The 27,510-nt window shown below is 40.6% G+C and overlaps 1 protein-coding gene across 1 annotated transcript; it reads right to left on the reverse strand.

Moving 5' to 3' along the window:
- BRMS1L (BRMS1 like transcriptional repressor) lies at positions 1–27,510 on the reverse strand. Its single transcript, XM_054971430.1, has 10 exons — positions 27,281–27,510; positions 22,614–22,704; positions 19,371–19,498; positions 16,870–16,949; positions 15,020–15,116; positions 10,727–10,810; positions 8,120–8,184; positions 4,995–5,034; positions 4,063–4,189; positions 1–2,297 (listed from the first exon to the last, which is right to left on the reverse strand). Exons 1-10 carry the CDS (start codon positions 27,414–27,416, stop codon positions 2,174–2,176), a joined length of 972 nt encoding a protein of 323 aa, XP_054827405.1. The 5' UTR covers positions 27,417–27,510; the 3' UTR covers positions 1–2,173.

Below are 27,510 nucleotides of genomic sequence, written 5' to 3' on the forward strand. Positions count from 1 at the left end.
TCTTCATGACAGGTCATTTATTTATACACTAGGTTAAAAAATACAAATATTTCATTACAAAAAAGGCTTTATCAAACTGTATACATACAACAGGTTTTGTCAAAAGCCCACCTGTCATGATTATGTTATATACAATTTGGCTATTACGAGTGACATGCAGAGTAACAAGAGAGAGTGTTGCTTTAGATGGATTTTAGAGTTTGGGCAATGGTTAAGTAGTTTCCCCCATACCAGAAAATACATTGTCACACAAACATAAATGCAGTCTATTGAATGGAAGAGACTTTATCTCAAACTGCAGTAACTAGGACCAGTGACATTGGCTAGAAAGAGACCACAGTTCGTTGACACACAGATGCGTCACTTTCACCACCACTTTCAAGTGGGGTTGCACGAGCACATAAAAAGTAGTTCTCTTAAAAGAGCAGTGGGCTGCCACTCAATGACTCCATGCAATGTTTTTTCTTGGGCCCAACTTTGGAGTGCAATGCTGACCATACACTGCACATACAGAGAGGAAAGGTCAGCTGCACTTCCATCTACACATTTGTGCAAGACCAAACACCTTGAAATCCTTTATTCAAAAATCCCAATACATTAAAAAGCCTTCGCTGAGCAAAGTAGAGCTCCTGTCACTAAGCTTAGCTGAAAAAGATTCAGCTCACAAAGAACAAGAGAGAAAAATTGTTAGGACTGAATATATATTTTAATGCTGCTCAGCTTCAAGATTTTTGAAAGCTCAGCTTAAAGATGAGCCAGTAAATTGTACGTTATCGGTGTCTGCCTTGAAAATGCAACGCTTCTTAACATATTGGGATTCTAATTTAGGATTTCTGATAGGGCGAGGATGCACGTTAGTATTTCAGATTTAGCACCAATCCAATCTAGAACATAAACACTCTTTTGGCAGTCTGTTCCATCAGGTGCAGGCTTTCTTTAAAGATGCATCTTAATGGATAGTAAAGTGCACATAAACCACCAAGTAATGCCCCCCTCCCAATCCTTTCTACATGCCTCAAACATGTATGGTAAAACTAAAGATCCTACTCCTGATAATAAGCTTCTGAACTGCAACCCTGTTGCAGTAGCAGAAGGCAAAAGATGTTGGGGTATGTAGTGAATTCCATTATTTTTTCCCCACTAGATTGTTTCAAAGGATTCCACTTCTTTTGGCTACATATCTTATAGAATGTTTAGAAACACTTTTGGTTATTGTTTTGCCAGTTACAGAACAGGCACATGGAGGGGTGGAAGGAGGGGGCTTAATACTAGCAGAAACCACATCATCTTCTTTTCAATTGTTTCTGGCAAATTCCTAGCTTAGTGCTAGAAAGGAAGGAAGCAGACACAATGTTCCGAACAGGTGTTAGCCTCAGTGAATGCCACCCATACACATTAAATGATGGCTTTTTTGTTATTAATTGAGATTATTAACAGTTTAACTCAGGTAACAGAGCTACAACTATTAGAGATCTCCATTTTTTCAGTTATACACCTAAGAACACCTTGTCATTAGACTACATCAAAGTAATATCTGTGCAATCTAACATATGTTTACAAGACAAGCATGGCATGTTCTCTACAATACAAGATGAGTTCTTAACACATAGTGATAAACTTCACAGTCACCACATCATTTTTTTAAAATGATAAAACACCACTTTGTTTCTATATTGTATAAACAGTTATAGCCAGCAATCCCAGAAACTGGTACGTGTGCGCAATGAACTAAACACATATCTGGGAGAAGTGTCTCTACTGCAGCTTCTCACACGGATTCAAAAGAAAGTTTAAAATTGGCTTTCCCATTCAGCTGTGTAAGCTGCTACAAAAGAAACTTCAAAGACACCTGAAACGGTGTATATCCCTTCCCATCCATGTTAATTAATAATGTTGTTAATTAATAAGAATGTGTGCAGCATAACTTATAAGGATTGCAGCCATTAACGTTCTCAGACTCTCCAAAGGTTAACATTTCCTATCTTAGGCACTAGACCCAAATGAGAGGTCAACATGATTATATGTCACTTATTTCAAGACATCTGTATGAAGATTACTGACACTATTACAAATACACAGATACGGCCACAAAAATAGATGAGAACATACAGTAAATACATCTGTCATCTCATGGCACATCAAGCAGGGTAACACTGTCTGGTTAGTTTAATGGTCAGTTGTGATTATGTTTGATTGAATATTTTCCTTTCTGTAGCTGAGAAATATACAGTTTGGATTTGCTTCCATCAGGCCTCTTAAACCACACTTCATCATGGTTAATTGTTGTAATTATGGCACTGAAAAGAGGGGGGAAATCAAGAGCACATTAGTGTCCACATAAAACTAAAGGATCACCCTCAACTGCATTGCCATTTCTAAACAGTACAGTAATTATTGGTAATAGAACACACTAACATTATAACAAGTACCTCATTAAATTAAGGATAGTTAATAGAATGCTGGAACACTGATACTGGAAAATGTACCAAACATTACTGCATTTGTTTACAAAGCATTCACATCTCCTAACAGCTCCCTTTTTGTAAAAGGAAAAAAAAAAGACTGTCATATCACGCGGGTTCAACAACAGAGTGAGTGGCTGGCAATGGTGTAACCATGGCAGCTTTCTTAGAGGCAAGTTCAGCCCATAGTACTGCCTACCAGCAGCAATCCAGCAATACAAACTATCTCTTTCAACATCATAGCACAATCAACTCCAGGTCAACTGAAACTGTCCACATGACAATGGGGGACACTTCCCCAGACTTGTTCTGACTTTCCCATCTTTTTTTTTAAAAAAAACTTATTTTCAAAGATTTCATAAAAATATATACTAGGTGCTTCCCCACTTCATATGCGAGCGAACACTTCTACATGTATTAATGCTCAGCCTCTACTGAACCATTGTATCATTTTATCCACTTAAATTAAATGCAAATGCATGCTCTTGTTCTCTTGACCCAACTCCATTACGCTCTCATAATTGTCAACTGGAGTCCATGTTTCAGGGAAGCTGCCTGTTCTTTCTTGGATCAGAGTATTTCTGTGCTGTTAGTTTTGCCATTTTAAGGGTCTCCTCCATACCTTGCTGAAGCACTCTTTGCTTAATGGGATGAGTGCTTGGCTTCCAGTATCTTGCATATACAATTCTTGTCATTAAGAAAAGATTCAATACTGTCAGCATCTTATTGCTGACATACATTCCCTTACATCAGTCAATTGACACATTAATGGACTGCAATCCATATTCAGCTATAAAATGGCTGGGTACAGGTCTGCTATACAGCTTAAGGGATGATAACAGCTGCAGCAGCTATAACTATCAACCCACACTGCTGCACTGCAGCAACACCTTTGACGACCTTCCTATGCACCCCGTGAATAGTAGAATGCTAAACTGTACTTATAAGGATTTAATTACTTCCAGGGCAATGCTAAACAGAGTTACAGCCTTCAGAGTCGACTGAAGTTAATGGCCTTAGGAGGATATAACTCTGCTTAAGACTGCACTGTTAGACAAGAGAAAATAGTCCTGGAGGAGGAGATATGGAGTCTATGAGAAAAAAGATGGAGAAATGAAGAATGGCTGCTTGAGAAATGTGTGTGAGAGTGCACCACATAATCCTATTTTAACCTAGAAATGAAAAAGAGTTTGCAGAGAGCTGCTACTTTAAGAATGTTTTAAAAGGGGTCAAAGATATCTTTGCATGCCAGCATTATATAGATTCCTCAATGGACACAGTGGCCATGCAGTAGCCTTGACTTACATCAAACTGTACATAAGGTTATCACTTGATGCTCAAAATAGATGGGTGATGCCGGATGTTCACAAGGTGGAGCCCCCTCTTGCAGTTCAGGAAGATTGAGATACATTCCTATAACATCACAACCAACAGAGGAAACAGGGAGAAGACTGAAAATTCAGCCCCTGGGGCTTCTCTGCACCTTTTTCTTTATGTACAAGTCTGGTATTAAGTGTGGTTATTTCTACCACATATGGAAGACAGAATCAAGTTTAATTTATATCCTACTAATCAAGAGACCCACACATGCTACCTTTACCTTGTAGGGCACTCATCTTTCCTGTCAATACATATTGTTTGTCCACGTCCATACCACTCCCCATTATAATAGAGTCTTCCTTCTTCAGATCTTGCACTGTACAGGTGTTTTTCCAACTTGACAGGGGCTGAAAGAATCAGTACAAATCATACTGACAAAGCAGAAAACAATTTTTAAGATTTCAACATTTGCCTCCCTTGTTCACACAGAAGCAGAGAGTTCATCTTTTTTCAAAATATTAACAGTTCTCAGACCAGAACTGGACAGAGAATGATTGGCAATGTTGCTTCTATAATTTGTTTATAATGTATTTATCACGCTTTTCAGCTGGACTACCTCCCATAGTGACTTTAAATTACATTCTACCACATTTTTTAATTCAACGTTGCCAAAAAGCAGTTACAATGGGATTTCTCCTTAACAAAGCTTCATGAAATACCGCAGCATCTGTCAGCAGAACACTCAGATTATTAGTTGGTTAGAAATAAAAGTGGAGATGGAAGCACCCCAAATGTTAGCCTTCTACTCTCACCCTCACCTTCTAGCTGCTGTGGCTCCCAGCTGGAACCTATCGCGCCCTTGCACAATGATAAAGGTTTCTCTCTGGGAAAGAGCCAGTAGCTATTAAAGCCTGGTAAAACACTGAAGCTTCTTCCTTGTGAATGCCAGTTCATGATCTAAAAAGCAGTTTTATTGATTTTGTTATAGTTATTTAAACTTTGCTTGTTAAGGATCTCTCCATTTCTATAAGTAAGATCCCCTGCGAGGCTCTCTGAAGTGGGTGAAATGCTTTCTAAATTACACAGGGGCAAAAAATCAGTGACTCACTACCTATTGAAATGTGCATGATTAAGAACTTCCCAGCACACGAGTGGATGGTTAAGAACTACATAGCACATGAGTAAACCAAGTGTTAAGAAAGTTGCCCTTACGTTCCGTTTTCACTCTGTGTGGTCCCAAGGTAGCCATTGCCTGAAAAGACAAAGAAGTAAAATCATTCTTTCAGTGAATCAACTCGGTTCATTCAAAAGAGCAGCTTCATGAGAACTCCTGTTCCAGCATAAATAGATGTTCACACAATATACTCTAAGGGCTTATCTACACATTGCAAAGTCCGCATGTTCATTGGAGAAGAACACAAGGACTTTACATCACACATGCACTGGCAGTTCTCTCTCTCTCTCTCTCTCTAATACACATATACACACCGCCTCTTTTCTGCTTGGGGACAAAACGGGAAGGGGGGAAACAGCTGCGCCTCTCCCCCAACCCTGCTGCTTTCACATTTGCAAACTGTCCTTTGAAGCTGCTGCTGGCTCTGCTTAAAAAATTATGTGTAGCTACATAAGTAACGTGATTTTAACAATGGAACAGCAACTCCATCAGGGGTTTTGTAAGCCACCTTGGTGGTCCTGATTAGGGCAGAAAGGCAGGGTATACATATTGTAAATACATAAATAAATACATGAATGAACAAATGTGAAAATAGCAGAGGGCAGAGACCACCGCTGCGTTCTCCTTGCTTATTTTGGTTGCAAGCAGAAAAGATCCGGGGCGGATGTGCAGGAGGAAGAAAACTTCCAATGAACGTCTGATGCAAAGTGCTCATGTTCTTCCCCACTGTATATCAGGATTTGTAACGTACAGATAAACCCTAACACTCCAAAGTATTAATCCCAGAAGGGAAGCCATGTTATTCTATTACAGCAAAAGGAACCAGAAATCCCCTGGCACCTTAAAAGCTAACAAAGATTATTCCAGTATAAGTTTTTGAGAGTCAGGGGCTCAGGATCATCTGATGAAGTGAGCGCTGACTCAGGAAGGCTTTTAGAATACAGTTTGTTAATCTTTCAGGTGGCACAAGACTTCTGTTTCACTTCACTCCAAAGGACTGGCAAGTAGCTCAACAAACAGAAATATATCCATCACCCACTTCAAATTTTTATTTTGAATACCATAATACAGTGTTGCCCAGAGAACTCTGAAGCAAGTTTGCTCTCTGTAGGCATCTGAGCAAACCAAAATTAATTAAAAAGTTCTAATTAAGTCTAAAACCAGCACCAAGATGATTTTAAAAGACTTCAGATATATGCTTTGAGACTGTTATACATAGTTAATAACATACTACATTAAGCTGTCATTCATAAGCTGTCATTCATAACCTGTCATGTGTGCACACACCCATGCCATTGATGTATTCTCTGAACTGGTAGATCGATCTGATCTGTTTACTGTATTGATCTACTGTATGACTTCATGCCATGCTCACTTAGTTGTGCTTTGTAAGGTAGCCACATGTCATGCCATTCTTGGCTTGCCTGAAAACAAAAGTACTAATGTTGATTTCACAGAGAAAGTAACCAGCCTGTTATCTCTGAAAATATGTGGCACTGGCCTTGCAGCTGGAACCAAAAATGTAACCGTTTCCCAGGGGAAAGAGAAAGACTTTGCTTTCTTTGTAATCTTCTGCCATTTCTATCCAGACTAAGCTATTGTGTTCTCACACAACTTCTTAGGTTTTCACGCCTAAATGCAAACTGCTGCAAGGGAGGGGGGAATATTACTCCCTATATCAATAGTGCCTTTGCTTGTATAATCATTCCTGCCAACTCTCTTACCTATGGATGTACCCATGAACGTAATGGATCTCTAAATAAAATCCTTTCAACCAATGCACTGGAGTGCTTGCTGTGAGGGGTTTGGGGGTCTATCTGCCATGGACTGCTGTCCCTAGAACTGACATAATCCTCTGTGCAGTTTACCCCTGCATATACTGGATTGCCTGTACTACTCCAGGTCCCAGTGACATGTAGCTATTTTCTGCTACTCCCATATGGGCTGAAGATGATACTATACCATGGGTATTGTTTAACTTTAAAATAAGCAATCTTTTGTTTTAGCAATCCATGTAAATCTTCAGTAGAACCAGCACTGCAGTCTCACTAGCTTACTGTTCTGCCCTCCTACAACCCAGTAGTAATTTCTAGGGTAAGGTTTTCTTATCAGAATCCAGCCAAGGTGATTTGCTCAGGAATTAGTAAAATATACATTCACAGAGAATTTGGGAAGGACAGTTCTGATCTAGCCAGTGTACAAAGGTAAGGAACTGAGCAAACCAACTAAACAATCTGAGCTGTCTGTTCTCAAACTATCTCTGGCTCTTGCAGCTGCTCATCCTCCAACGTGATATATGACCTCATGTGCCAACAATGTCCATCTGCTCTGTATATTGGACAAACCAGCCAACCTCTGCACAGAAGAATAAATGGACACAAATCTGACATTAAAAATGGCAACATCCAGAAACCAGTGGGAGAACACTTCAATCTACCAGGACACTCCATCAAGGACTTAAAGGTCACTGTAGTCCAACAGAAACCTTTCAAAAACAGAATCCAACAGGAAGCTGCTGAATGGGAATTCATATGTAAATTTGACTCAGTCAGGCTTGGACTGAATCGGGACTACGAAAGGTTATCTCATGATAAGAAGTAACTGATTTCATTATCAGAAGCAAACTGATCCCATTTTCAGAAGCTATTGATTGCACTGACTCCCCCCTCCACCTATATATCTGACCAGTTTCTTCCTACCCTCCATGCATCTGACAAAGAGAACTGTGATTCTCGAAAGCTTATGCTACAGTAAAGTTGGTTAGTCTTAAAGGTGCTACTGGCCTCTTTTCTATTTTGCTACTACACATTAACATGGCTAACTCCTCTGGATCTAGGTTCTCAAACTGTATTTCACACCACTTTGATTCTGTACAATATTACAAGTTGGAGCTTTCCTCATGCAACTCATTCAACCATTATGATCATGCTTGTTAAAAATTAAGCTGTGAACTACCTGCATTTTTATGTGCTATATAAAACTGTGGCCTCAGTTGCTCCACCCACCAGGCCCCAGTATTGAAGGTATACTTTAGCCCACACCCTTCTCCCCACCCAATAAAGCCACCTGGCCACCATCCCCATTCCATGCATACCACCACACCCAGGTTAGTCCTTGGCTAGTCATCTGCATGACCATCAGAGATAATGACATGCAATCATACCTTTCTTATTGTTGTCCAGTCTTCAAGTATGTCAAGATCTTGTAGCATATATACTATATAGGGTCGTTGAGAAGTTAAGGAACTTACATTCTGATCAGATATAGACCTTGCATATTTCTACTGGATGACTGAAGCATGCTTGGTATAAAGGAACCAAATCTGGAAGCCAGGATGGTATAATGGATAAAGTGTCAGATTAGAATATGGGACACCCACGTTCAAATCCCCATTATGCCATGGAAGCTTGCAGGGTGATCTTGGGTGAGTTATACACTCTCAGCCTAACCTACCTAACCTGTTTTGAGGATAAAATGGAAGAGAAAAAAATGTAAACTGCGTTGGATTCCCACTGGAGAGAAAAGGAGAGTATAAATGAAAGTAAGCAAATAAGTAAATCTAAAGCAATGGTAAGTGAGGTTCCAAATACATTTGCAAATGTGAAGGAATGCTTCTGAAGCACGGATGCTTATTTACTGAAATAATGTTTAACCCACACTTCCAGAGAAATTTCCCCCAAAGCTGCTTAAGGAATCTTATAATCATTTCATACCTACATCCAAGCTAAATTTCTAAGAGGGCAAACTTAACCAAACTTTATGAGGGAAAAGGTATCTCCTGACCACCTGGGAGAAAATTTAAGCATACAGTAGACATGAATTAAAACTATAGGTTGAAACACAGCCTTATGGTTTACGCACCATAAAAAGCCAACTCATACATTACACAGGGATACTTTGCTATGTCAACTATTAAAAAAAAATTCATTCTACTTTAATTCAGTCCTTTCTTTTTCAGCCCATCTCTGTTAACTTCTTTTTGCTACCAACACAGAACTTGCAGCATGCCCAATACTATTAACTGCCCCCTCAGCTTTCCAGATCCCCCAGGCCTTGCTATATCATCTGTCAGTTTCTCCCCCATTGTTTGTTTCTGCCTATATTTCACTTCCCCTAGCAATGTTCCAAGGCAAGAACACACAAGATACTTGCTCTTTCAGAAATTCATACAGGGAGGGCATCTCAGCACAGGCAATGTTGCTGGCTGCAACAGACTAAAATCTGAATCCCGGAAAGGAGTGGCAATGCAGGCAGAGTGAAGCAAGGATTCTCCCACCCCCACCCTTGTTTCTGAAGAGGTTTCTTGGACATTTAAATAAATGTCCCAAATAAATAAGAAAGGGCCATTAACAATGGATTTTTTGTAATTCCTCCAATGGCCACAGATAGTCAAGTATGGTGTTGCAATGAGCCCATGGATTTTTGTACCATTGCATTTTTCAAAACATGTTATCCCACTTTTAACATGAAAGAGTCCTGAAAGCAACTGTCAGCCATATAAAAAAGCATTTCATGCACATTAAAAAGAGAAACTGGCACTTCCAAAAACCAAACAGAACAGTGACAGTACCATTAAAGATTCTAAAGGCCCAACAGAATCTGGAGTGTGACCGTGCTAGAGGACAAAAAAGATTATTTTAAATGCATTGTTTTTACACTGTTTTTCCAACTGTTTTCACTGAAATCTGAAAATTAGCAGTGCAGTCACAGTGCAGTCCTAAGCAGAGTTGTGCCACCAGATCTTAGGCTGCGAATCAGCACTCTACTGGTTCGAATCCCACTACTTCCATGAGCTCAGTAGGTGGCCTTGGGTAAGCCTCTCAGCCCCAGCTCCCCAGCTGTATTGCGAGGATAATAATAACACTAACTTTTTCACCACCCTGGGTGAAGCACTAAACTGTCTAGAAGAGCGGTATATAAGCAGTTATTATTAAGCGCAGTTATTAAGAGCAATGTTACACAAGACCATAAAGTTTCACCCACCTCAGTCATTAATTCACATGAAGTGTTATTCAAACTCAAGCTTAACTATTATGGAGCCAATTTTTCCCAAGTTTCAGTCTTTCCATAAATGCATGCAGTTGTCTGACACAGAATGAGGCCATTGGCCCCTCAAGGTCAGTATTGCCTACTCAGACTGGCAGAGGCTCTCCAGGGTCACAAGCAGAGGTCTTTCACATCACCTAATACCTGGTCCTTTTAACTGGAGATGCACGGGATTGAACCTGGGATCTTCTGAATGCAAAGGAGACGCTCCACCACTGAGCCACAGCTAATCCACCATCAACGTCCCTTCCCCTGCATCTTTTAAAAAAGACCACATATGGACAATGGCAAACATAATTCCATGCATAAAACAAAGTCAAGTTGTTTCAAAACCAAACTGGCATGCAGAAACAGCTATACCTTGCTTCAGAAAAAAGGGAAAAAAAAGATAAATGGAGGGAATACCATTGAACAAGAAGACAGAAGATATCACAACAGGTTCAAGTTCCAAGTTCTCCTTGTTACCCCATGACAATCCTTCATGTTCATAATGACAATCATCCCAGCATAATAAACACACCAAACAACAGATAATCACAGCAAGTAAACCACCTCCAAGGCCCTAGTAAAAATGCCACTAACAATTCTCAATCATTGTCTTTAGATCCATTCAGTTTCAACCCACCCCCTTTGTTTCTTAATTAATGTTTTTATTTGAGTAGCTGCTTTGTTTAATTCAATTAATATCACAGCCAGTTAGTAACAGACAAAAAGAAAAGGATATCTGATACAACAACAGGTTTTTTCTTGTCCGGACTAAATGGATCCTTCCTTTTCTTCCTAGACTGAAGTTCATCATTCCATAACTCTGAAAACATAAGAATGCTACAGTTAAACGATTTCTCTCTATAGAATCTGAGTCAGTCAGTCCTCAAATGGTAGACAGGCTATACATTTTGTGCAGACTATTTATGCTCTATACTCATTTAGGAACAGCAATGGCCATTAGCAGCTGTTATTTTTTAGAGTAGATGTTATGACATTTTGCCAGCATTTTACTAATTTCTTGAATTTGATGGTTATAAATTATGCTTCTAACATTAATTAATAATTTCTTTGAATATATCAGAAGCAAGAACTCAACTGGAGAGTTGAAAGGGGGAAGTGTTGGAGGTAAAAAGATTACTAGAGGAAGATAGGGAGATTTCAGAGAAATGGAATTCATTCTTTGAATGTTTTCACTATGGAAAATGTTGAATGGGTGACTGAAGAACTTGATCAAACAGAAATGATGAAAGATGAAGTTCTAGGGTTAATGGGCAAACTATAAACAAAGTAAGTCTGGGTTCAGATAGCACAGAGATAAGGATTTTTAAATCAACAAAGAAACTGTTGATTTAACAAAAATATTCAATTTGTCACTAAACATGGCCTACTTATCAGAGGATTGTAAAATAGTCATAACATATTTTTTTAAAGCAAGAGTTATTATGAGGGATATAAGAAGATACAGGCAAATTATCCGAATGCCATTTAACAGATAAAATCCCCACCTTTAAAGGAGTTAGGCAGGGGTGTATGTTAGCCCCAGTGGTGGACCATCTAAATGGGGCTGATCTCCATTCACCTAAATTGGCACAGCGTCCCATTTCCATTCTCCTGTATGCGGATGATGCGGTCATTCTCTCTAGAACTCCAATTGGTTTAAGGAGAACACTTAAGAGATTTGCCAGCTACTGTAATAACAATAAACTGAACATTAACTATCAAAAGACGAAGGTGATGGCCTTCGGCAAGAGACCCCAAAGTAGAAATTGGAGTATAAATGGCCATAATCTTGAACAGGTCACCCATTATCGTTATCTTGGAATGATTATCCAAGACTCAGGATTCAAGGCCGTGCACAGTCATGCATCGGCATGTGTGGGAGATAGATCTGCTCAAGGTATACTGAAGTTCTTTCGCACTTCAGGGGGATATTTTGTGCCGGCGGCCATAAAATTGTTCAGGGCCAAATCACTAACCCAGATGCTATACGGGTCACTCCTTGGACCACCAACCTCCTGTTTTGCACCTTTAGAGTTAGTTCAATCGAAATTTTTGAGAGCGGTCCTTCAAGTTCCAAAGTGTGTTTCTAATGCAATGGTTCGCCTTGAGACTGGCATGCAGAAAGTTGAAGCAAAGATCACCCTGCATTCCATTTTCCTATGGATAAGGATAAATTCAATCCCTTGTGGTTTATTACCCCTAATCTTAACTGATGGTTTCCAGTCTAAGTGGATGATTGCCACCAGACAGAAAATTATGGAAATAGGATTTTCCCCTCAAGAGCTTCTCATGATGGGAAGTGATCAGGCAAGGCAAATGGTTAGGCAAAGGATCGATGATATTGAACGACAATCTAACTTACAGGGCACCCCAGCTTTTATAGCTCCTCTTAGTAACAGATATATTTCTGCACCTGCTTCTTACTTATTCATTTTGGAGGTAAATAAACTCAGGAGAGCGCTTACTTTGGCCAGATGCTCTGCCTTACCCTCTGCTGTTCTCGATGGCAGATTCAGGAAGATTCCCTGGAATGAGAGGCTATGCCCTTGTTTACTTGGGGAGGTTGAAACCCAGGAACACGTGTTCCTGAGTTGCCCTCTCTATAAGGAAGCACGTACGAGATTTATTATTCCCTTTCTAGAAGGTATCTCAGAATATTCAGATAAGATCAAATTAGAGAAACTGTTGTCAAACTCAGATTTGACTGCACTACACCAGATAGCGAAATTTTGTGCTCTGGTTGTTAAATCCCATTAGAGTGTAGACCTCCATTTTGGTTGCTTGCTTAGAACTATGCTGACTTCCTGGTTTTTACAAATTTTGATAGATATTAGGATTTTATGTTCTCAAATTGTATATATTCATATGTCCCATGTTTTAATGGTTGTAAAATGTGCACTTAAACTTCTATGGTAAATGTACTGGCTAAGTGCTGTAATAAAGTAATCTGAATCTGAATCCTAATGATTGTTCTAGGTAAAAAGGTAGAAATGGTTCTTAAAAGATAAAATTATTAAGCATAGAGAGGAACATGTCCTATTGCTCATCAATCAGCACTGCTTCTGTGAAGGGAAACCCTGTCTCACCAAACTTTTTTATTGTTAGGCATGCACATAAGGGTAATCAGGTTGACATTATGGGCTGGATTTCGTGGACTCCCACTAGAGCTCCTGAGTCCCACCAAAATGCTGATGCTGGAGATTGTGAAACTCACATAGGAAAAAGCACCACATGACTGGGGGTAGGGCTAGCCCAAATTGATCTCCTTTCCTCTTCAGTCAATAGATATCCCTTTGGAGGTGAAGCAATGTCAACTTGGTTGTCTCTTCCCAGCGCAGCCTGTTGTGATTGTATTAATTTTCTGCAAACTCCAATACCAGCATTCTGGAGATCACAGCTGACTAATGAAGGACAGCATGAAAGAACCACACCTGCATGTGTGCATATTCACAGCTTCTACGCCACTATACTTGCATTTTCAAAAAAGGTTTCTGGAATGTCCTTTATCTAAGGCTCTAGAATAAATTTTCCAAGCATGTGTTAAGAAATTAGGTTCTTTCATGGATTAGAGACTGGTAGAAAAGTTAAGAGTAAATGGACTTTTCTCATAATGGTGGGGAGTATGCAGTGGGGTCCCACACATTCAAGTTATACATAATGGGATTAAGAAACCCTAACTCTGGATATACCTGGTAGGTTACAAATGAGTAATGACTGACTGGGAAAGATCTTGGGTCATCATGGACAGTCAATGAAAATGCCTATTCAGTGTGCAGAACCAGTGGGAAAAGAGCAAATGGGATTATTAGGATTATAAAGGATTATTATAAGGGATTATTAGGAAAAGAACTGAAAATAAAATGGCCTGTAAGTAACGCCCTTACACAGATTTATGGTGCTGCTCCAGTTCTGAAAATTGTGAACATTTCTGGTCACCATATCTACAGCAGGAAAAGGTGTAGAAAAGGGAAACTAAAACAATTAAGAGGTTGAAACATCTTCCCTACAAGGAAAGGTTAAGGATGTATTGTCGAAGGCTTTCACGGCTGGAGAACAATGGTTGTTGTGGGTTTTCCGGGCTGTATTGCCGTGGTCTTGGCATTGTAGTTCCTGACGTTTCGCCAGCAGCTGTGGCTGGCATCTTCAGAGGTGTAGCACCAAAAGACAGAGATCTCTCAGTGTCACAGTCTTTTGGTGCTACACCTCTGAAGATGCCAGCCACAGCTGCTGGCGAAACGTCAGGAACTACAATGCCAAGACCACGGCAATACAGCCCGGAAAACCCACAACAACCAAAGGTTAAGGAGTTTGGCACTTTTCTATTTAAAGAAAAGGTGACTTAAGAGGTGAGAAGATATGATAGAGGTTCATAAAGTTAGACATGAGGGTGGACAGAGAGTACCTTTTCTCCCTCTCCCATACTACTAGAACTCTTGGCCACGAAATGATGTTGATAGACAGCAGATACAGACAAACAAAAGGAAGGACTTCTTCACTCAAAGAGTAATTCATGTATGAAACTCACTGCCACAAGAGGCAATAATGACCACAAAGTTAGATGGCTTTAAAAGGAGATTAGGCAAATACATGGAGGATTGGTTCCCACAGCCACGACAGCTAAAGAGAATTTCCATATTCAGAAGTGGTAAGCCCTATATACCAGTGCTTGGAGCCAACTTTGTGCCTGTTCCTGTAGGCCTTTCTGAGGTTTTGAAACAGGAAGCCAAAGTACAGGAACCGCTGGTCTGATGCAGCAGGGCTTCTCTTAGATTCTTACACCTTGATAAGTAAAGTCCTTCATATATGTGCCTTACTTTCTATTACTGTGCAGCAAAATAGTCCAAGAAATACAGTATTGTCAAAACATTTTTCAGTCATATTATTTTTCCTACGATCACCTTCTATTGAACAGAAAGACCTCAGATCAGCCCAGCTGTATGCTGCAGTTCATTAAAAGCTTTTACAAGCATCCCACCTACAGGTAATTTATTCACCAGATAGCTGACTAGCTCTTCAAGCTCTAAGTTACCTGAGGTAATGTCAATACTATGTCTGTCTTCTTCAAGCCGTCTGATTTTCTCTTCGAGTTCACTTTGAACTGTGTCATACAGCAAGAGCTTTTCACTCTGAAAAGAAAAGTTGCTAGAGATAAGTTAATAATGTTGTTAAACATCAGCCACTAAATGCACATAATGCATCTCTTACTGGATTGGGCACTCAAGTTCAATGCAAAGCAACAATAGCTTTCTACATGGGGACGACTCATAAGCTACATTCTTTCACTGGGTTGAGAGTGAAAGAGGCAAGATGGAAAAAACGGTGTCTGATATGGAAGACAAGCTTTCTGAGATTTGGATGGCGCAACAATGCAAATAAAGGGTTTATTTATGTCTTTGTAGAATATTCAAGTAAAAAGCTGGGTCAAAATGGTTTTCTTCAGCCTACCAATAAGAGTTTTGAACCTGCAGAAATCAGTCTGATTAATAAGATTTTGCCAATACCAATAATTTAAGAAGAGTGGAAAGGTATGCAATATAAGAAGTACTGGATATATCACCATCACACACTTCTTAGTCTTGTAAGTGGAAGCCCATGATTCCCAGCTGTCTACTTAAAACAAGACCCTTAAACAGACATACAAGAATTCCAGACACAGTGAGCGAGTAAGGCCTGGTACTTAATATATATTTAAAGGACTGGTACTACTCCTGTGGCATGTCTATTTGCTTACACATTTGACCATACTGTGTAATTTTGAACATTAGAACATATTTGCAGGGCTCTTTTTTTAAGAAGTCTTACTTTTCCACAGAGTATTTTGGATGCATGTACATAGTGTTTTATTTATCACTACAAATATGGTAATCCAGGCAGTTAGCCTGCCCAGCAAGAAAGTTCTTATTTCAGAGTGGCGTCATCCTGTCATTCTATAGTCTATCTATACTTTCTTGCCATTGTTGGCAGATGTGAGGTTTTGCAGATAACACCCTATAATTTACATTATGGAATACTATTTGGTCACTGCTCCAAACTTTTTCCACATCCCACAAATGACTACAGTAGGAGCAGCATTCAGATCCATGCTGATCGTGAGAACATGCCATGCAAGCAATATGCTACATAAAGAAGTATGTGGTTATCACATAATTCACAGAGTGAATACCTAATGGGGGTACCGGGTTCGGGAGAAACTATATAGCTGATATCCAAAAGACGTTGCAGCTACACTCACATGCCTAAAGGGGCTTTAAATGTTAACCATTTGTATCTCAAACATCAATCCAACTCCCCCTTTTACAAGCCCCACATTGTAAACTGGAAAAGTTTCAAAGACAGCATGTTATATAGATTTGGGGCCTGCTGTTCAAAGCCAAGCATGCATAAAATAGCTCTGGTATTTTGTACACATCCTAAGTGAGTGTATTAGCAATGCTTGCACACCTACTTTGCGACATTCTTCAGACTCCTGAATTGCTACACGACATGCTGTAAGAAACTGGTCTGAAGGTGGCATCAAAGCAGTGAACCACATCACAAAGAAGCAACCTGATCAACCACCACATCTGCAAGCTTCTCGTAGATTGAATTATCTCCCGTTAACTTAGCTGTCCGCTGCAAGTTTTTTGGTTCATTATGTGTTTCTACTTAATGAAAAACAAGAGCCACGTTTTTCTTCATTTCAAATGCAAACTTCAAAAGACTGCTCGAATAAATCACTAAGCATGCCAGCATTTTAAAATATAAACCCACAGTAAACCATTGCTCTGTCGTTTTTGCTATGTCCAAAAATACTTGTCAGCTGCAGAACAATCCATACTTCCCAGCAGTAAATCCCATTGGTTAGAGAAAAATGAAAACTCTCCCCAACAAAAACAGTACCTCACAGTGTTGGCGGGAAGCTTGAATTTCACATTCATATTTGTTTTTCACAGACTCTAAACAGAGCTCTCTGTAGATACCTACAAACAAACAGTTTTGTGTAACTTTTTAAAGGATATGAATCATATGGCTCGCCAACCTCATGCAACACCCTACATTATTCCCCATTTATTTTTTATTTAAAATCTTAATATCCTACATGTTTAATTTAAAAAGAAAAACAATTTTGAAGTGGCTTGTGTCATGCATTAGAACGAGTCTAAAAATAAACACACACAGCAGTGCAGTAGTTTAAACTAAAGCCAACAATAAAAAACAGCAAACAAACCAGTAAGAATAAAACTGAGCGAAGGTTTGTATCCTATCCAATACAAGCACAGTAGCACTCGTGGTTCTTTCCTGCCTCCCCCTTTTCCCAGCAATTCCTCCAGAGCTTTCAAAAGCTGATTGTGGGAGTCACGAGAGCCTCACAGACAAAGAGGCTGGGGCAGAGATGGCTGCAGTAAGGAAAGGGGAACTGGGCGACATAGCCCCTCCTCACCCATCCACCAGTGACATTTCCACTGCTACAATAGCAAAATGGAGGTGAGGGCTGTATCACTTAATTCACCCTGGTCACTGTCCCCCACCTCACCCCTCCCGCAATGCCTCATGCTGTTTTGTCAACCAGGCTGCTGCAAGTCCCAGAAACAATTTTTCAGAGGTTAAAGAGGGCTGCCGGGGAAAGTGGAGGCAGGGAAGATTATTCACCTGCTTGTGTTTCATAGTGTACAACCCAGAGTGAGTAAGTCAGCAAAAGTCTTAGAAAGTGTGCTTTGCCTGGGGTGTAGAAGAAATTTCAAATTTGGCCCAGCGTTAGCATCCGATCATCTACAACTTATTAAAAACTGAAAATAATGATTCTGAAAAGTCACAAAAAGCCATTTAAAAAATTAATTTGCCTTCTATTTTCCTTTGTGCAATGCCCCAACAAGCTTTTACCCAAAGGCCACTGAAACATCTCCATTACTTTAAACAGGCTCTGTACCTTGCTTGAGAATCGCTTACCCTCCTATAGATTCTATCAACATAATACATGGGAAGTCCTTGCTCTTTACATATTTGCTAAAGTCAAATTCTTATACAAACCCAGAACTGGATATATTCATACCATTGTAACCAAGAATGCCATGTGCAAGCATGCAACTTGGCCCACCAAACAAAAAGCTGCATTTGATTGCTTGAGATAATATTTAAGGATTACTGCTTTACCATCAATTGTCCACACCAATATAAATGTAAGAGACAAAGGATTGTGCAGCTGGCTTACCCATCTTCCAATCCCCTCTCAAAAGCAGCCACTTGCATTGTCCAATAAGTCACACACCCCTCCACTTGGTAAAGTTTTGATAGTAACCTCTAAAGCCATGAAAGAAAGCATGGGGCAGGGGGGAGATGTGAAGGCTGTGCACGTGCACAAGTGTGTTAACTGCCTCAAGAGTAACTATGACTTGCAGTCCCAGATCCTGGCCACAGTCCAGAACTGGCATTTGCAGCCAATTTTCCCTTCAAAAGTTCCCCTTTCTATTGGGTTCCAGAACAATTTGTTAAATGGATTTTTTTTAAAAGGAGGTAAAAATATCTGATGCATGTTGATGAAAATGAACCACATGTCATATTCCACAAATTATTTTATTAGATGGACCAACAATAGCAGTTATGGAGTAGTGGTTAGAGCATCAGCACTATACAGGGACCCCAGGTTTGAATTCCTGCTCTGCTATGGGAGCTGACCAGGCGACCTTGGGCCAGTTACTCATGCTCAGCCCAATCCTACCTGAACGGATAAAATGGAGGAGGGGAGAACAATGATGCTAGCTGGTTTGGGACCCATTGGGGAGAAAAGTGGGGCATAAATACCTAAATAAATAAATACATTTTGATTTTAAAAGCTAACTTCAATCAGGATTGCAAAGTTAACTTCAGTAGTCTACAGATAATGATCACAACTTATTTTCTAGCAATACTGAACACATGTATATACCATAAAACTATCAAAAAGATGTGTATGTGATTGGGCAAATACTAAGGCTGGTTTGGTGCAGTGGTTAAGAGCAGCAGGGCTCTCATCTGGAGAGGCAGGTTTGATTCCCCACTCCTTCACTTGAAGCCAGCTGGGTGACCTTGGGTTAGTCACAACTCTCTCAGAGCTCTCTCAGCCCCACTCACCTCACAGGCAGAGGATAATAACACCACATTTTGTAAACTGCTCAGAATGTAGCATTAAGTTGTCCTGAAGGGTGGCATATAAATTGAATGTTATTATTATTATATAGCTCTGCCTCACATAGGGCTTCACACACTTCTACCATCCAGCTACAGAGCTGAGAAATCCTTATTTGGATTCAGCATTCAAGAGTTAAAGACTAACATATTTAAATGTTTTCCTTAACATTTTACTTCTACCTAGGCCCTGCAGGATATATCTAATTGAGTCAACAGCAACCACTTCATGCTCTTACCTGCCACTTTTGTTCGGATTTGCATGTTTTCTTGCAGAGCTGCCAGTGGTTCTAAGTACTCTGGTGCCTTTCCCGCTATAACCTCCTGCAGTTTTGCATCCACTTGGCTTAATCTCTCTTTGTAAAGTCTTAACATAATGAAGATGGAGTGCATTACATTAAAAACATGCAGAGAACATTGTATATTAACATTTCTAAGAATTCTTTCACCCAGTCATCAATGGACAACCCAGCAAACCATTAAACCTGTCAACTCTAATGAAATCAACAGGATTTAAAACAGACTAATCTGTACACCAAATTATGGCCAATTCATCATTTAGATGTTATTTGTCTTCTCTGCGTGCATCCTAATTTTAGCTTTTACAGCTGAAGATAAAGGATTCATCTAGGATTTTTTTTCTAATAGCCAAAATCTATACAAAGGGTTGTGCAACGTAAACATTTACATGATTTATTACTACACAATTTGGGCCTGCAAGACTGAGATGTTCCACCAGGCATATGGTTGAGGCTGGTCCAGCAGTCATCTGGACAGTCTCCCAGCCGGCCTCTTGCTAGGGGGGCAATTAGACCATCTGCCCTGCCCCCCATATGGGTAACTAACTAAAGGGGGTCCCTCCGATATGCAAACTGTAAAGTTCAAGACAACTCGGAGGTAGTAATATTACTGCAATATGAAATATGAATTATGTTAAATTTAATAAAGTGCTAAGTGCAACCGTGTTATGTCACAATCAATTAAAGCAATATCATAAATATTTCATATACCACGTCTCATGAACAACATTCAAAAATGGTTAAGATACACAGAGCTAGCAGCAATATACCCGTCTATGTAATTCATACAATGTCTACTCAGACAGTAGTTCATACAGTGTCTATACAGGCAGTAGTACAACCGGTGAAGAGTCCATAGTACATATGAAGAGGCAATGACGATGGAAGGCAACCTGGAACTGGAACTCTTATTTCGAGGACCACCAGGAGTCAGTCGAATAGAGAACGACCTTGAGCTGAATCTCACACCAAGAACAGCCCTACGGGTCTAAGCCAGCAATTTCCAATCCCCGTTTCGTGCGGGAACTTCCTCATGGGCACAGTGCGTAACTATATCAAAGAGGTTTGTTATAGTTTGTTGAGCCTGCTTGTGGGGAGGGTGGGATAGAAGCCCAATAAACAAACAATTTATTATTTAGGTATGGTAACTGTAGAACTGGCAATTTGGGGCAGAAGAGGTGCAACAGTTACACTAGCAGGGGATGTGTAATATTTAGGTGGACAGCAAATGCAAAGCAGCAGCAGAGCAATGCAGAAGCCGGTTTTTTTGACCAAGAAGTTCACCTTTTCTAAAAAAATTGCCTTTGCATTGTTAAACATTTCTATGTCAGCAAAACTTATCACTTAAAACTTTGCACCAGAATATATGTTGTAGCATGTATTGTCGAAGTTCCTATCCCTACCATATCCAAGTGCCAAAGTGGTCCTCTCCTCAACCCCCTAGCTCTTTGCTTAGCAACAGAGCTCAAACTTTGCATGCATATGGTACTATTTTCAATCTCCAACCTCTCTTGCTAAAGGATCTGAAGTAGCTGGCGATGGGAAAGATCTTCCTTTGCCTGTGAACCTGGAGTGCAACAGCAAGTCCATCACAGCCACCATTTCAAACTGGGTATAGTATATGCAAGCATCTCAGGAGCTCTCTCAGCCTCACTCATCTCACAGGGTGATTGTTGTGGGGATAATAATGACATACTTTGTAAACCACTCTGAGAGAGAGTTAAGCTGTCCTGAATGGTGGTATATAAATCAAATGTTATTATTAATGTTCATATATGCCTTGCCCACCCCATGCCCAAGTAGCTGCATTGCCAGGGAAAGGCCTGCTTTTTATGTACAGTTTAGAATGGCAGCTAGGAATTAAGTTTCAGGTCTATTTTCATGGAATTTTATACCTACACCAACTTTGGAGAAGTTAAGAAACATTCAAAGATACTTCCAGGACTGAGCCATACCCGCACACCCGTCTGCCTCGTGACAATCCAAACACTGAGGGCTGGCATAGCATAGTGGTTAGAGTGTCAGATTAGCACCTGAGACAACCAGGTTCGAATCCCTGCTGTGCCACTAAGTGACTTTGGGCTCACAAGGTTGTTAAATGGAGGAGGAAAGAACAATGTGAAAAGTTGCTTCGGGTCCCAACCAAGGAGAAAAGTAGGATATAAATAAAAAATAAATAAATATGCTATTATTTAGATGGTGCAAATCATACCCAGAATTTTTGAAAACTGGAACTCAAATGTAATTCTGAGGTAACCTTACATATGAACCTCATTTAGAGACACAAGACAACACCAGAGGGAAACAATGTCCCTGGGGAGGGTGTTACAAAGTTTTGGTACCACAAACAAGATGGCCCTTTCTCGGATTGCCTCCCATGTAGCCTCAGATGGCAGGGGCAGCTAAAGCAGGGCCTCCAAAGATGACTGGAGTGCATGGGTAAGTTTCATAATGGGAGAAGACAGTCCTTGGAGCATGCTGGCCCCAAGCCATACATGGATTTAAAGGGCAATGCCAGAACCTTGAATTAGGAACAAAAGCAAATCAGGAGCCAGTGAACATGGAACAAAACTGAAGTTATATGGTCCCTATTACCTTCTGTAGTCAACACCCTGGCTGCAGTATTCTGTACCAACTGTAGCTTCCGAACACTCTTCAAGGGCAGCCCCATGTACAGTGCATTGCTGTAATCTAATCTGGATGTTACCAGAGTATGCATCACAATGACAAGATCTTTCCCATCCAGGAAGCCCACAGCTGGCTCACCAGCCAAAGCTGTTGAAAAGCACCCCTGGCCACCATTATCTCCTGTTTACCTAACAGGAGGTCCAGGTCCAGCAACACCCTCAAGCTACAGACTTGCTCCTTTATGGAAAGTGCAACCCCACCCAGAACAGGTGATATCCCATTTCCTGGGTCAAACCTCCCCACCCCCTCCATAGCACAATATGGAACCTTGCAGGATCCTGTAGGCCAGAAGCTAAGAGGTGAAGCAGCAGTTATATAATTAATAATATCCAATGTTTGCTGTAATCAGCTTCTTTTAATTGTTTATTGTGCTTTTACTGTAGAGCATATTTATAGTTTCTTACTGGATTTTTACTACTTTACACTCCTTTATAAGCTGCCTTAAGAGCTATTTCAGTGGTCATGTGCAATAAAGAGGCCTAAATAAATACTTACTGATCTTTGAGGTCTGTAAACTGTTTTTCAAGATCGGACATCTCATCTAAACACTCCATTCTTCTCCTTTCACAGTCCTCATCATCCATTTCTGAAAACAGAATTAAGAAGACATCAGAACAACTTGTTCTTCTCATCCAATCTATTTCACAGAACTTAACACCAAGATAAGCAAGTTGTTAATCAAAATGAAGCCACTAGTTAGTGCTCTAGATGCAGAAGTTTCATCAACACCCTTAGAGGGTTTACTGACTGGTTCAAATTTCATGTCAGCTTAAGACTTTCTGGCTCATATCTAACACTCTTAGCCACTCAAGTATGCTAGGGTCTTTTGAAATACTCCCCCACTCCACCTTGGAGTACATTCCAGAAAATCCTCCAAAATTTCCTTTGAAAGTTAGCAACATCTTTCATGTTTGTAAAATAGAAATAGCTGGCAAGAACGCACCCACAGAACATAATGCACAACTGCCAAAACTTATCTGTTAACACAGTTATTAGGAATGAACAAAAGCTTAACTGCTTGCCTAGTTCAGAAACAACAACAACAACAACAACAAAAACATTTACTAGAAAAAGAAGATAATTTGAACAGTGCCAGGGAACTGCTCTAGAACTCTGAAATGAAGCCATTTTCCCAAGTGCTGTTTACCTTGTTATTAGAAAACTTGACCAGTTCTATGCTTCTTAAAAATCCCATCAGAAGAAGATGGAAAAAATCTCAGCATACGCTCATTGGCATTCTTGCTTGTCACATTAATGAAAGAGCAAAAGCCTGAGCCGGTAACAACAGTACCCTCTTTAAGTACTGGATTGGCCTTAAAAAAGAGTAACTCTGAACAACGTAACTAAGGATGCCATTCCTCAGCTTTCAGCTCACAGAGATAGTAGCACTATTACCTGGCCTAAAAGCAACAACAGACCAAGCTAGGATTTCAAAAATCCAGGTCAGAACTGCTCCTTAAATCACACCGGCAGCTAGGGCCTCTGGTACAGCAGGATTAGAGGTGAAAGGCAGCCTCTGGCCTAGCTACAGCATAATCATGTCCTCACTGTCCCATTCCAGAGTGGTATCTATGTTACAGAGCAATCCTATGAAGTGTTACTGTTTTCAGTAGGCTTAGACTGTACAAGTTAATAATAAGGATTCGCTGTGTGTTCAAACTAACAATGTGCACTCATCATGCAACTGCAGTAGCACATTCCCGGTTGCACCAGTTTATGCAGAATTAAATTAGATACATACTGAAATACTGCTTTGGGTCCTCATTGGTTGAAAGGTGGAGTTTAAATCAATTAAATAAACAAATTGTTCACTCTTTGGATAACCTTTGCAACTTTCAGGGAAGAAAGGGATGAGATAGATGCTCCCTATCACAGGGTGGTAAAAGAGCACTTAAGTACTTAAGCCAAAGAATACAAATTTTAGTGCATTGGGGAAAGTGTCCAAGTATATGCAGAGGTACAAATATTTTGCTTTGGAGCAGCATACTGACCAGCTGAGAACTAGTCACACAACTCTCAAAAATATTCACCATTTTCTTTAAACCCAGAAATTATCAGTAAGATAATTCTTCACTCTCTCTTCTATCAAACACTAAAGCCATTTCAGACTACCATTATTATTCATTGCTTCATAACTGAAGAATGACAGAGAAGGATACACATCCCCAAATCAACTTCTTCAACTAGAAAAGCTTTAACATAAGACAGTAAAGACAAGTAGTCAAGGGACAATTCAGCTATGCTCAGTATTAGTGCAGTACATAGTACAAAATGAAAATGTCATAGAGCATAACTAAGAAAAATTAAGAACTAGCTTCATCACACCTGCCAATTGTGAGGCAACCTGTCCTCAGATGAACATCAGCACTAGATTTGAATAAAATATGGCAGGCAGAAATACAACTGTCCACAGAAGTGAATACTGTCATTAGTATAATCCAGTAGAGAATATACATAGGGGAAAATTAGTAACTATGTTAGCCCGTTGCAGCAAAAACAAGGAGTCTTGTGGCACCTTGAAAACTAATAAATGTCATTCCAATATAAGCTTTCATGATCTAGAGCCTACTTCTAGAGTAGATCCTCATCAGGCAAATATTTTTATGGAGAAGATATAGGAAAAAACAGGGACAGAGGGCACATAATGCAGTAAGCACATACTGAAATGTAACTAGCTAAAATTTAAATCTAACCAAGAAAAATACAGAGACTTTTCCCTGGTTTTGCTAAGATGTTTGACACCTAGAGTGAGATATATATCCCAAGTCCCCATGCAACCCAAGGCAATGGGAGATAATGCAAAACTAAATTTCAGCTCAGCAGTGTCACACTGGAGTCTTCCTCTGAAGTTCCTTTGCAGGAGAACTGTGCCTTTTAGATCAGCAAACAAAAATGTCCAAGAAGACTGAAAAGTTCTCCCACTGATTTATTAACATCACTACATTTATCTTAGTTATTTCTGTCCATTTATTCTTTTGCAGACACTGAGCAGTTTGTCCTGTGAAGAGAGCAAAAAGGGCATTGTAGACACACAAAGGTGTACAACACATTGGAGAATGGGAAAGTGTATGAACCCAAGAGGGTATAGATGATCTTACAAGGTACTGCCTAGTGATGATCTACTCATTGCATCTGAAGAAGTGAGCTCTAAGCCAGTAATTCTCAACCAGGGGTATACATACCACCAGTAGGGACACAAGATTTTCATAAGCATGATTAAGAATTCACTTGCTATCAATCTCCATATCCACTCATAATGATGATAAATATCATGTCAGAATACCAATAAAGCATGTCAGTGTCCTTGGGAAAAGTGAGCATTTTTGTTCCTGTCATGGTGGGAAGCAGATTCTGGACAGACTGACTTGTGAGATAAAAGATAAAAGTGGTTGAAAACCAGTGTTCTAATCCATGAAAATCTGTTAATCTTTATGATGCCACAAACTCCTACCAAAAATAATATTCATGTAATACGTAAATACCCTATAGAATTCATTGTCATAAAGTTGGGTTTGTCTATTAACCAATATAGTTAAAAATGGAATCTCTACATTCAAAGGCAGTATATTCATTACCAGATGATGAGGTTAAAGCCATTGCGCACACACGCACACACACACACACACACACATATCTTTTTTGTCACTTGCACAGCAAGGCAAATGAAAGTTTTAAGCTATTACTTTGGACTGTAAGACTGCCATTTCTATTGCAACAAACTAATTTTTTATGTAAGGAATGGGACAGGTCACCAATTTTTCAGGGAGAGCAGAGGGTAGGAACATGTGGTATGGAAGATGGGGAAAATCCATTCATTAAAGCAAATGCAGAACACTCGTCCATATGTTTGAGGCTAGGAGAAGAGAAGGTAAAATAGAAACCTAGAAAATGCAAACCTAGCACATTTGAGATAAAACTATGGATAAAGTTACTTAATCTATGAGAGGAAGAGCTTCCATGCACCAACCCAGTGACAGCCTGAAAACAAGAACCAGCTTTCTTGCACTTCACAAGATCTCCAGCTGCAGGCAGTTCTTACCACTGGCAAATAAGCCATTTCTGAAGCCTACCCAACTGGGGATAACTTCTGGGGAATTTATTATGCTTCCACTTACAACTATGGCAAACAAAGTAACCCTGCAGTGTCTCCTAAACCCCTCTAAGGATGACAGCACCCTCAGGAAGCCCATTCCAAGCCTGAGTGACAATGGTCTCTAAACCAGGGTCACATCCTTGTACTCTATGTGGACTGCATAGAACTAGAGGGTGACAAGTCACCAAAATCTACTTCATAGGCAATAAAAAGGGGGGGGGGATCACGACTGGAAAGAGTGCTAAAGGCAATAAATTTACCTTAAACAACCTCAGCTGGGGGAGATAACAGAACAAGTCCTTGGGGAAGACAGTTTCAGGTGGGTAGCCCTGTTGGTCTGCAGTACAAGAGCAAAATTCAAGATCTGGGTCCAGTAGCACCTTAAAGGCCAACTAGATTTCCAGGTACGAGCTTTCAAGAGTCTCTAAAGCTCATACCCTGAAAATCTAGTTGGTCTTTAAGGTGCTACTGGACCAAAATCTTGCTCCCTGGGGAAGGGAGCTGATCTGCATTCCCCAATATACTCAGCATACAGGAGATAACATGCGACGGAAAATATTCTCAGTGCAATCCTATAAAGAACCACGCCACTCTAAACTCATTGAAAACACTGGCTAAACTCAACATAGGAATGAAATCCACTGAAATCCCTAAGATAACGCTGCGTAGGATTGCCCGTTCTGCCTCCTGGGCCAAGAAACGAGTCTGCTCCAGGCTTGATAGAGAAAGAAAGGCTTTTGCACCCTACTCTCCCGAGAAGCATGCGAGCGGGCGGGCGGGCGAGCGGGCGGGGACCCAGGCAGCGAGAAGAGGGCGGGGACGCCGTGCAGGCAGGAGGAGCTTTCTTAGCAGCCAGGATAGCCATATTTTAGGATGGGTTTGGAGAGCAGCTCTTCCATTCTCTCACCTCCCCCCCTCCTTCTGATTCCCTACCCCCGGGATGAAGGCTAGGAGGGGGCGCAGAAAGGGAAGCGAGGCTGGCCAAAAGGAGCGGGGCGGGACAGGCAGGGCTGCGCCGCTCTCCCCGCCCGACCCCCCTTCACCCCTTCCCTCCCCGCCCGGGCAGCACCTGAGCTGTCCCCCTCCTCGGACACGGACGAGCTCTCGGACTCCTCCTCCTCGGAGCTGCTGCCCTCGTTCTCCCCGTAGTCCACCTCCATCTCATCGTGGTTGTTCTCTTTCTTCTCCCGGGAATGGACCGGCATTGCGCCCTCGACAGCCGCCGGGCAGCAGGGCGGCCACCTACGCCAGCCAACGCTCCCCCAGCTCCGCCTCAACGAAACCCCGCCATCCTCCTGA

This window comes from Eublepharis macularius, chromosome 2 (assembly GCF_028583425.1).
Source record: "Eublepharis macularius isolate TG4126 chromosome 2, MPM_Emac_v1.0, whole genome shotgun sequence".
NCBI lineage: Eukaryota > Metazoa > Chordata > Lepidosauria > Squamata > Eublepharidae > Eublepharis > Eublepharis macularius.